Source organism: Armigeres subalbatus, chromosome 1 (genome assembly GCF_024139115.2).
Source record: "Armigeres subalbatus isolate Guangzhou_Male chromosome 1, GZ_Asu_2, whole genome shotgun sequence".
Taxonomy (NCBI): domain Eukaryota; kingdom Metazoa; phylum Arthropoda; class Insecta; order Diptera; family Culicidae; genus Armigeres; species Armigeres subalbatus.
The window spans coordinates 27,513,727-27,524,879 of NC_085139.1; the positions used below are offsets into that span (position 1 = coordinate 27,513,727).

At 46.1% G+C, this 11,153-nt stretch overlaps 2 protein-coding genes across 2 annotated transcripts; one reads left to right on the forward strand and one right to left on the reverse strand.

The window, feature by feature from the left end:
• Window positions 1–599: 599 nt before the first annotated feature.
• LOC134208200 (facilitated trehalose transporter Tret1-2 homolog) lies at window positions 600–2,335 on the reverse strand. The gene is made up of 2 exons (XM_062684256.1): window positions 2,201–2,335; window positions 600–2,136 (listed from the first exon to the last, which is right to left on the reverse strand). Exons 1-2 carry the CDS (start codon window positions 2,298–2,300, stop codon window positions 761–763), a joined length of 1,476 nt encoding a protein of 491 aa, XP_062540240.1. The 5' UTR covers window positions 2,301–2,335; the 3' UTR covers window positions 600–760.
• Window positions 2,336–9,358: 7,023 nt separating this feature from the next.
• On the forward strand, window positions 9,359–10,237 carry LOC134206045 (uncharacterized). Its single transcript, XM_062681727.1, has one exon. The coding sequence runs from the start codon at window positions 9,359–9,361 to the stop codon at window positions 10,235–10,237; it is 879 nt and encodes a 292-aa protein (XP_062537711.1).
• Window positions 10,238–11,153: the final 916 nt, after the last annotated feature.

Consider the following 11,153-nt stretch of genomic DNA (forward strand, 5'->3'; position numbering starts at 1 on the left):
CAGAGACATCAACAAAGAAATTAAAAAGTCTATAGGATTCTGACATGGGGCCAGGTCAAAACTAAAACGAGCAGCAACTCAGGATGGAGATTTTTTACTTTGTTCTATGTAGCCCATCCATAAGTGAATGAGAATTATTGCTTTCATTTTCCATGCGTTCCTGTAAAGGATTGAGGAGGGCGATGAATGAGAATATATTGCGAGAAGATAGAAAAATTCGAACGAGGGTCCGACGGTCGACCGTCGGAATGTTGTTTCGCAAACGTCAAATCACTTGATGCACGGAAAATAATGTTGGTTGATTTTTTCGGTGTGAATGTTGATTATTGAAATCAAAGAAAATATGTAACTTTAAACGAGTGTGACGTGCCGCTATATATTTTAAATTAGTTTTATGATACTTTCAAGTAATTTCGGAACGTTTTTATGCGATTTTGAAACATTTTAGACTTCTCGAATATTCTTGATATCAAGGAATATCAACACTTTTCGCACAGTGCATGTCATTTGAAGTTTTCGACACTCAGTCTTCTTCTTCTTCTTCTTCTTTGCTCCGCAAAAATAGAAGTTTTCTCTGTTCTCGCAATAACTTCCAGTTGTGTCGAAAAGCACAGCGTTCGCAAGTGGCCGACTGCGTTTATCGAAAGCCGAATGAAAAGTACTTTAATAAAAAGCTACTGAATAGAATCCTTTAGATTTAAATTTTATTTCATATCACAAATTTCTTAAAACTCAACATAAATAACGAAATTGATTTAGGTTAACACACCTTAGATTCATTCCGGCACTGCTCTTCTTGGATCGGTTTTCTTCCCAATTTCTCTTGAATTTCCTGTAGGCTGAGCCCCTTCGTTTCTATCACGAAAAACAAGGTAAAGAAAAATGCTACCGCACAGATGATGGCAAAGATCCAAAACGCCCACTCAAATCCGAACGATTCGCTAATCAACAGAAAAAATCTCAAAGCTAAAAAATCGAGAATCCACGAAACCGACACATTGATCGTATTCCCGATGGCTTTAACGTCGTGGGCGAATATCTCCGCGGCTATCGCCCACGGCACCGGTCCGAATCCAAAGTTATAGATTGCAATGAATCCAATCATGCCCGTCAATGGAATCCAGCTAATGTATTGCGCACCGACACCCGTCTGCTGCATCATGAAGTAAGATCCGAGCAGCACCAAGGCCACCGTAAGACCCAACGCGGAACTCATCAGCACCGGCTTGCGTCCGACACGGTCTACAAACAGCAAGGTCACACAACAGCAAACCACTTGAATCACGCCCATGATAATGGTGGACACATCGGCCGATAACGATATTTTCGCCTCATCAAAGATAAGCTCGCTGTTCGAGAGAATGCAATCAATTCCACTCCACTGTTGCAGCGATATCAGACAGAAACTGATCATCAACGCTTTCAGGTTGGCCGCTTTAGTAAACAGATTCCTCAAGGCATTGGAGTTCTGTTCTTGATCCTCTTGCTGCAGGAACTGCTTCACTGCCAGAAGGTCGGACTGAATTTCTTCTGCCGAACCGTCACGAAGGTACATCAACGATAGTGTCGCTTGCTGATAAAGTCCTTTGGACACGAAATAGTGTGGCGTTTCCGGCATGTATCCAAAAACTACCATGAAAAGAATGGGAACGGCGCAGCAGATCCACTGGAAAGCGTAGTATCCCACGTACGGTCCTATGCAGTAAACGTAAAGGATGCCTATCGTTTGACCAATCTGCAGAAATGATCCCAATATTCCACGGTACTTATCGCTGGCAATTTCTCCAACGTACATGGGTAATGTAACTAGAATGCAACCACTTCCGAAGCCCAGAACAAACCGGGCAGCAATCATCATCTGGACTGAATCGGCCGTCAGCAGCATAATCCACCCGGCAGCGTGTACAAGCGCGCTCAGCAGTAACGTGATCTTCCTACCGCTGCGATCGGCAAGATATCCTGCCGCAAACGGTCCAAAGAAGCCTCCGATTGCCAGCACAGAGTTGATCCAGGATTGTTCACTCTCGACGATGACCTTACCGATCGGGTTATCCGAGAGGTCGTACTCTGTAAGCTTTTGGAACATTGGCGAGGGCCAACCCAGTGCGACGCCCATGACGACCGCCGACAAAGAAGCTGAAAGGTGAGTTCAAAATTGTAGTGTTGGTTTTCTCAGGTGATTAAGGCTAATAAAACTCACCTGTGCCAGCAACTAGGAACTCGCGAAACGTTGCTTTGGAGTGGTGCATCTTACTACTGTTTACGGTGAAATGCAACGGACGAATCACTGCAATTGTCATTTTCGATATGGTTGAGGACTTCAACCGGGCCACTTCACAGTGGATAAAAGTCAATAAATTGGTTGTAATTGGGCTGATAGTGGCGAGATAAGGGCGCTTATGGTAGCCATCTGGTTAATTTTGTTTTGTAGTCTATGGGACGATAAGTTAAAAAGTTGCAAGTTCTGAACAATTCACATGAGTAGAACAATATTTTATAGAACAGTCAGGAAAAGCTTGAAAGCTCTAAAACAATCAAGTGCGAGCATTCTTTTTTGTATTCGAAGAAATTTCAGTTGATTAGTTTTTATCAGCAGTTTTATTTGTGATTTATGGTAAAGAAAGTGCGACTGTTATGGCAATACAACTTTAAGATTAAAGTCAACATAGAAACTGATCGGGAGCATCAATTTTGTTGTTCAACCTGAAACATGCATTTTCCCAGCAGCTGCTCTAGATTCTTTTATTTTAACAGTTGAGGTTCAAAAGCTTAAGAATGTTATACCGCTCAGTTTTATTTTCTGCAGATTTGAACCACGAATTTATAAATAAGATTCAAATATTTTTCTAATTGTTTATTACATGAACGCATCTTTTTATCAATAGATTACGTTGCAATTACGACATTTTTTCTAAAGCTTCGTATGTTGATAGGGGAAGCCTCCCGTAATCCAAAACTAATTTCATTCGGATTTTAGAGGGCACCCCACTCAATTTGAAAGCAACGTACAACTATCATCAACTCACCACATGGACGGATCGTGGGAGAGGCTCCGGCAGGTTCCGGGGTTCTTATGCAGAGCTGTATTAAAATCTGCCATCGGCTGCTTGGGTGCAGAGTCCCTTAGGTTCAACGAGCGGTTGGTAACAAGCCTGGAGAACCAAGCGTGGATCCGTTGGATACGGGAGTATTTATGGGATATGAACACTCCGAGTAGTGCAAAAGTCCGACTTGCAAAAGCTCCATCCTGGCATCCTGGATGCCCAGCAACCGCCTTAGCCTATTTCCAAATTAGATTTCGATCGATTTCTTTTATTTCTTTATGGAGGCTACACCGCCATAAGCTTCTGGGTCTGATGCTTGTTTACAGTAAGGTACGTAACCCCACTTCCGTTCCCGCATTTCATTCGCATTTTGCTAATGGTCTCTGGTAACAATGACGATAAAGTTTGTTGTTTGAGATCTATATGTGAGGCCACCACGCACGAATTACAAACTATGTGAATGAAATGCTACTAACAGTGTTGATAAATTTCGTTTCATTCACTTGAAAACCGAATAGTAAATCTAGTCAGTACTTTTTTGTCCCTATTGTCCCTTTTGTCCCTATCCGTGACATCTCAATTGATCAGTGCCTCTCTTCAATTGAATAAAAATCTGTCAATTGAGATACATTCGTATATTCATTTCATTTATTTAGTTTACATCTAAACAGATAACACTGAATCAACAATTTGACGCCACAATACACGGTTCGAGGCCGCATCTCTCCATCATCGAATGCGCCCCACGATCGCCAAGTCGTTTTGCACCTGGTCAGCCCACATCGCTCGCTGTGCTTCACGCCGTCTCGTACCTGCCGGATCGGAAGCGAACACCATATTTGCAGGATTGCTGTCCGGCATTCTTGCAACATGCTCTGCCCATCGTACCCTTCCGCCTTTAGCTACCTTCTGGATACTTGGTTCGCCGTAGAGCTGGGCGAGCTCGTGGTTCATTCTTCGCCGTCACACACCGCCAAAGATGGTCCTAAGCACCCGTCTCTCGAATACTCTGAGTGCTTGCAAGTTCTCCTTCAACATTGTCCATGTTTCATGTCCGTAGAGGACTACCGGTCTTATCAGCGTCTTGTACATGACACATTTGGTACGGTGGCGAAACGTTATTGAACTAGAGTGTTCGCCCGAAATCTTCACACAGTTTTGCACACCATCCACCGTTGCTTTGATCAGTCTTGTAAGCTTCCCAGGGAAGCTGTTCTCGCCCATAATTTTCCATAGCACTACGTGGTCTATACTGTCGAATGCCGCTATGAAATCAATGAACAGATGGTGCGTTGGAACCTGGTATTCACGGCATTTTTGGAGGATTTGCCGTACAGTAAAGATTTGGTCCGTTGTCAAGCGGCCGTCATCGAAGCCGGCTTGATAACTTCCCACGAACTCATTCTAATAATGGTGACAGACGTCGGTAAATGATCTGGGATATCACTTTGTAGGCAGCATTAAGGATGGTGATCGCTCGAAAGTTCTCACACTCCAGTTTATCGCCTTTCTTGTAGATGGGGTATATAACCCGGTAGCTGTTCAGTTTCCCAGATCCTGACTATCAGTTTGTGCAGGCAAAATGTTAGCTTTTCCGGGCCCATCTTGATGAGCTCAGCTCCGATACCATCCTTACCAGCTGCTTTATTGGTCTTTAGCTGTTGGATGGCATCCTTAACTTCCCTCAAGGTGGGGGTTGGTTGGCTTCCATCGTCCGCTGAACTGACGTAGTCATCTTCTCCACTGTCTCGACTTTCACTGCCTGTACTCTCAGCGCCATTCAAATGTTACTCGTAGTGCTACTTCCACCTTTCGATCACCACACGGTCATTCGTCAAGATGCTCCCATCCTTATCCCTGCACATTTTGGCTCACGGCACGAAGCCTTTGCGGGATACGTTGAGCTTCTAATGGAACTTGCGTGTTTCTTGAGAACGGCACAGCTGTTCTATCTCCTCGCACTCCGCTTCTTCCAGGCGGCGTTTCTTCTCCAGAAAAAGGCGGGTCTGCTGTATCCGCTCCCGTCTATAACGTTCCACGTTCTGCCGGGTGCATTGCTGCAGCGCGACCGCCCGCGCTGTGTCCTTCTCCTCCAGAATATGTCTGCACTCTTCGTCCAACCAATCGTTCCGTCGACTTCGTCCCATATACCCGACGTTGTTCTCCGCTGCGTCGTTAATGGCTGCTTTGACTGTATTCCAGCAGTCCTCAAGAGGAACCCCATCGAGCTCACCCTCTTCCGGCAACGCTGCCTCGAAATGCTGCGCGTATGCAGTGGCGACATCAGGTAGCTTCAGTCACTCTAGGTCGTACCGCGGCGGTCGTCGGTACCGAACATTGTTGATGACGGATAGTTTTGGGCGCAGTTTCACCATCACCAGATAGTGGTCAGAGTCGATGTTAGCGCCACGGTATGTCCTAACGTCGATAATGTCGGAGAACTGCCGTCCATAAATCAGAACGTGGTCGATTTGTGATTCTGTCTGCAGTGGTGATCTCCAGGTGTACCGATACGGAGGGCAGTGTTGGAAGTAGGTGCTGCGAATGGCCATATTCTTGGAGGCGGCGAAATCAATTAGTCGTATGCCGTTTTCGTTCGTCAGCCGGTGAGCACTGAAATTCCCAATAGTCGGTCTAAACTCCTCCTCTTGGTCAACCTGAGCGTTCAAATCTCCTATGATGATTTTGACGTCGTGGCTTGGGCAGCTGTCGTACTCACGTTCCAACTGCGCGTAGAATGCGTCCTTATCATCATCAGTGCTTCCGGAGTGTGGGCTATGGACGTTGATTATGCTGAAGTTGAAGAACCGGCCTTTGATCTGTAATAATTGGGTAAGTATGGCCTGAGCTATGCTGAGACTCCCTGAACCAATGGCCTCAGGGTCGGCACGCTCACCTCAAGCTACTCGCGGGCAGGGAACTCTCGCAATCAAAATGTAGGGAAAACCACAGAGCTTCACAATGCGACACTTTATTTCCTCCACTCTTTCACTTTCTTAAGTCTAGCTAACCTGTCTTCCTCGGGGCCCCTCTTCCTGGCAGCACTCCACCACTTCACTTCTTCCTTCTTCAACTCCTGTCCTTCCTCGTCCTCTGCCTAGCTCTCCTTCCGTCCTCCCTTGACTTCAATCTTCGATGCAAGGGCATTCACGCCGACGACGTCGGCTTTCTTCCTCTTCGGTACTTCCTTCGCCCTTCAACGGCCTACGTAGCATCGATGGCTGACACCTTCCTCCTTCTGTTGCCGACGACTCGGCTCGCTGCGACTTACCGGTGGTAACGCCGGGGTGGCTTGGGGATCTCCCTCGCTCCTTGCCGCGGTCCAAAACGACCAATAAGATGGCCGAACGGCTATCGGCGGAACAATGCCGAATCAGGCCGACAATGGAACCTGGGTACGATGGCGGTTCTCGATGGGGTTTAACCAAGGATTAAACCATAAAAACGGCGGGGTTCTGACGTCCTCTACGCCTGGTCTTCTTCCACAAACTCTCTCACTTCTTCTAATTTGGTGCTTTCGCTAGCTTTAAAACTTTATTCCGTTTACTTCGAATTGTTTTGGATAAGTGACGGTTTCAGGCTTGTTTCCTGTATTCTAGGGTCATGACCTCCTTTTTCAGGTCAGTCACCTCGCATCATTCCATCAACCCAATTACGCCACCCCTTCATGGCTGCTCGACGATGGTGCTTCTGGCCCTCTGGTGTTGGGTTGGAGGACTATGGTGAGTGGTTGTCTGCGGTCTTCTAGGGTGGTGGAGGCTAATCACGCCCTGCTCTACTGCAGTCGCTACTGTACATGGAAAACCTACACATAAAGACGAGTTTTACCTGCCATTCACAAACAATTCACGCATAACACTAAAATTCCACGAATTTCTCGGCAACACTCATCACATAACATAACCAACACTTACAGATCCTCAACCTGCACATTCTCTCGTTGATCGGACATCACCCGATCACGCGCCTTTGCATATCGCCCATCACTATGAAAGCTGTTCCCAGCTCGTGTGTGTTGCCACAGCTCTGGTAGATGGTATGATTACCTCTAAACGTTCGCACCATTGATCCCTTCCAATAAACCTCCTGTAGCGCTACGATGCTGAATCCATGGTCCTTGAGCACATCGGCGAGTAGGGGAAGGAGGGGCAATATGCCCTAGCTAAGCATAGACTGTTTTTCTGCCTTAGCTATAACGATTTTCATGGGTGTTTCTACCTCACGCAACAGTTAAACAATATAGCTAGCTGATGCCATATTAAAATTAGAAAAAATCTTAATCATATTGATAATATTCGCATTTTAAAAAAAGTGGTGTTATTTCGTTGCCGGAAAACTCATAAGAACAACAACGCCTTTTAGCCGGCAGCTCTTAGGGAACAACGTACCACGCGTCGGTACATCAGCATTCTGGTATGGACAGTGCGTGGAGACGCGAGTACATTGTAGGATAGTTCCACTAGGGCGTTTTGCCTCGCCGAAATGTTAGATGTTTCATTGGTTGATAGATTGGTTGATTCAAGATTGGTTGAGAAATGTTGGAGTTGACATTTTTGGTGAGTCAAGAATTGACAAAAATCGAGGGGTCCATGAAAGTGATTTCGGGTCCATTTCGAAAGTGATAAGTTCGTGTATAACTAACGAGGAATCTATCTTTCTGAATATTCTGATTAATTTAACTCTGATCCTTTATATATTCACCGAAAGCTTTCGAATGGAACATAAGTTTAGGCATTTTTGAAAACCTCGTGCAAATAGTGGCCCGGTCTCAGCATGGTATTCCTGAGGGGTCTCAAATCGCGTAAAAATAACAAAAAAAAAATTAAATTGAGTTGCAGGATCGCCAATTTAGAGGTTGCCATTCCGCCGGTCTGTATATTCAGCTGGACACGCATTGGTATCGGAGCACGAGGTTGGCTAGGAAATGACGTGTGCTCACGCTGGTGGTCGTGCTAAGAAAGAAGAAGAATCATGACATGCTGTGCCCTGGGCAGAGCTTAAAATATTCATCTTCATGAAGCTACTTCGGTCCGAATATTGACCAACATCGCAAGAATATTCAAAACATCGAATGACATAGTCAGACGACTATTCCACCGAACCATTCATTCGACTGTCACTGAGTGTGCTTACTATGTGCCGAAAAAAACATAATTAGCTTTGTTTATGTTGATGTTTACCGGTGAAAGAACCTCGCGGATGAAAATCGGGTTCAGTACTATCTGATTAATTACGTTACTCATTTGAAACGTGTTCTGATTTCAGATAATTTATCAATTTGTTCGAAGAGGTTTTTGCCTCTCTTTTATTGATGTTCGTTATCTATTGAGAGCGATTTCTGCAATCCCTGACAATCGACGAACGGCCCTCTCGTATATCCAATGTGAAAAAAAGAAACAGAAAAACATGCGCTGCTGCTCTGTCTTATGCTAGCTGTTGAGTAAAGCTTGACTTCAGCCACTAGGTTTGCTAACGTTCCAAAATCAGAGAAGGACCACATTCCACGGCAAACATGCCTATATGTTATGTAGGGTGAATGTTATGCTGCTATTGTATTGTATTCATATCGCACAGATTGTATACCACACAGCGCCGTTGTAGCTAGAAGTGCAACGTCTTCCGTCAATTTAATGTTCAGGTGATCCATGGTTATAGGACAGCCGCCCGCGACGGGCAATCTCACCTATAAGAATCTTGTCGTATGCTATTAGGAACAGTAGCGGTGATAGAATATTTCTTTGCTTCACACCAGCTAGGACCCGGATGGGGCCGGCCAGTTCCCCGTTGTACAGCACTTTGCACTAGAAGGCCTCCTACTGTGTGTGGATGAGGTCGATGATTTTCTCAGGAAAACATTTGTGTTTCAGGGCGCCCCACATATTCTTATGATTGAGACGGCCGAAAGCTGTTTCGTAGTCAATAAAAACAAAATAAAGGGAACCTTGGATTTCGTTGTCTTTCTCTAGCATGATACAGATCGGATATGAAAAGCTGATCTTGCATTACATTGCACATTAGTTGATTTAAAACGTCTGTGGCGGCGCAATTCTGTGCCACCCTAACACCACCATGAAACGCCTGCTCTGGAGGAGAAACGTCAGTACAAAAGTAGAGCGACAACAAAACACACGTGAATTCAAATGAGAATAAATAAGTTGTATTTTCCCAAACCCGCGTTTGTTTTTGGTCGGTCCCGTATCCGGTTCCCACAATTGGTGACCCCGACGTGATCTTTCGTTCGATTACGTACCGGGAACCTCGCAAAAACTCCGAGGTAATAAGTTCTGCAACGCGCGGCGGTTTCTAACCTCAAAATGAATGTTGACAACAACGTACCAGGAGCGGTCGCGGCAGGAGGTCAGCTGGCATCTGCGATTTCTGTGAAACTGCCAGATTTTTGGAAAAATGACCCCAACATGTGGTTCGCGCAGGCGGAAGCCCAGTTCCACTTGGCCCGGATCACGCAAGATGAGACGAAGTTCTGGCATATCGTCGCCAGGATCGACCAGACTGTCATCTGTCATATCTCTGATCTGGTCAATACGCCGCCGGTAATCAACAAATATCAAGCTGTCAAGGACCGGCTCATCGCTCGTTTCGCATTGTCGCCTCAAGCCGACATTGAGCAGCTGCTCGGATCTAGCGATCTTGGTGATCTCCGGCCGTCGCATCTCCTCGCTCGTATGCAGGAAATCGCTACGGCTCTGAACGTGGATGACGGCATCATGAAAACGTTGTTCCTTCAGCGACTTCCGAACCACGTCCGTACAATTTTGTCCATCAGCGATGGCAGTCTTGTGAAATTGGCTGAAATGGCCGATCGAATGGTGGAATCTTCAACAAACGTCGCCAGTTGTTCTACTCCAACAGCCGAAGCATCGGCACTCGATTACAGCAGCCTCAAGGGAGAAATAGAAGCGCTCACGGCTGAAATTCGACGGTTGAAGGCCGGACCCAGCCGATCCAGAAGTCGTTCGTCATCCAGACCAGGCGGTGCAGAAGACACAGTTTGCTGGTATCACCGCAAATACGGTGGTCGGGCCGAGCACTGCCGAACGCCATCGTCAAAAAAACTAGATTCGCGCCTTCCTGAGTCGGCGCAGGTGGGCGGTGACAGCGGAAGTCGACGTCTTGTTGTATTCGACAAAACCAGCAGTATCAGATATCTCATCGACACGGGCTCAGACGTTTAAATAATTCCTGCATCAAAAAGCGACAAACAGAGAGAAACCATTCCCTTCTCATTGCATGCTGCTAATGGGACGAGAATCAACACCTATGGCAGTAAATTCATCTCAGTCGACCTTGGACTCCGCCGCCGCTTCACGTGGCGTTTCATCGTTGCTGACGTGAGCGGAGCTATCGTCGGTGCAGATCTTCTTACGTATTTCGGACTACTGGTATGGATTTGAGACACCGCCAGCTCATCGACGGCAGCACTAAACTTCGTACCAGCGGCAGCCTGGTTCCGACAGTCATCCACGGCGTTAAAGCTGTGGATTGCCAGCATCCGTATCGGGACCTCTTGGATGATTATCGTGAGATACTACACCCAGGTTTTTTTACGCGTTTGGATTTCATTAATTTCTCGGTTAACCTGAACTTCCACAGTTTTTAGAAAACTCCCTGTATTTTCTTTGATTTTTTGTGAATTTTTTCGTGGGGTTAACACATTGCTTCATTGACGCTGAAAGCCTTAAACGACCAAAACCAAACCGTGTAAAAAAAAAACCTGGGTGTAGTTCCATCGTCGATTCATCGTGAAGTGAAATACGGTGTTACCCATCACATCGTTACGACAGGCTTACCAGTTGCATCGAAGGCTCGTCGAATGCATCCTGAGCGAGAAAGAGCTGCGCAGGAGGAATTTCAAGCTATATGTGAAATGGGTATCTGCCGACCGTCCAGCAACAGATGGGCAAGTCCTCTTCACTGCGTGCCAAAAAAAAACGGAGAGTGGAGGTTCGTTGGAGACTACCGTCGGCTGAATAAAGTCACTGTTCCGGACAGGTACCCAGTCCCACATGTACACGATCTGCTCAACAGATTTCGAGGTAAGACAATCTTCACTACTCTCGATGCAGAAAAAAAAACATAATTCGCATTGTT

Bases quoted from the DNA above. Each gene is read 5' to 3' on its own strand.
- LOC134208200 (XM_062684256.1), bottom strand. From the start codon at position 2,300: ATGACAATTGCAGTGATTCGTCCGTTGCATTTCACCGTAAACAGTAGT. The intron at 2,137-2,200 runs GTGAGTTTTATT...CTCACCTTTCAG, and splicing joins GTTCCTAGTTGCTGGCACAG to CTTCTTTGTCGGCGGTCGTC.
- LOC134206045 (XM_062681727.1), top strand. From the start codon at position 9,359: ATGAATGTTGACAACAACGTACCAGGAGCGGTCGCGGCAGGAGGTCAG.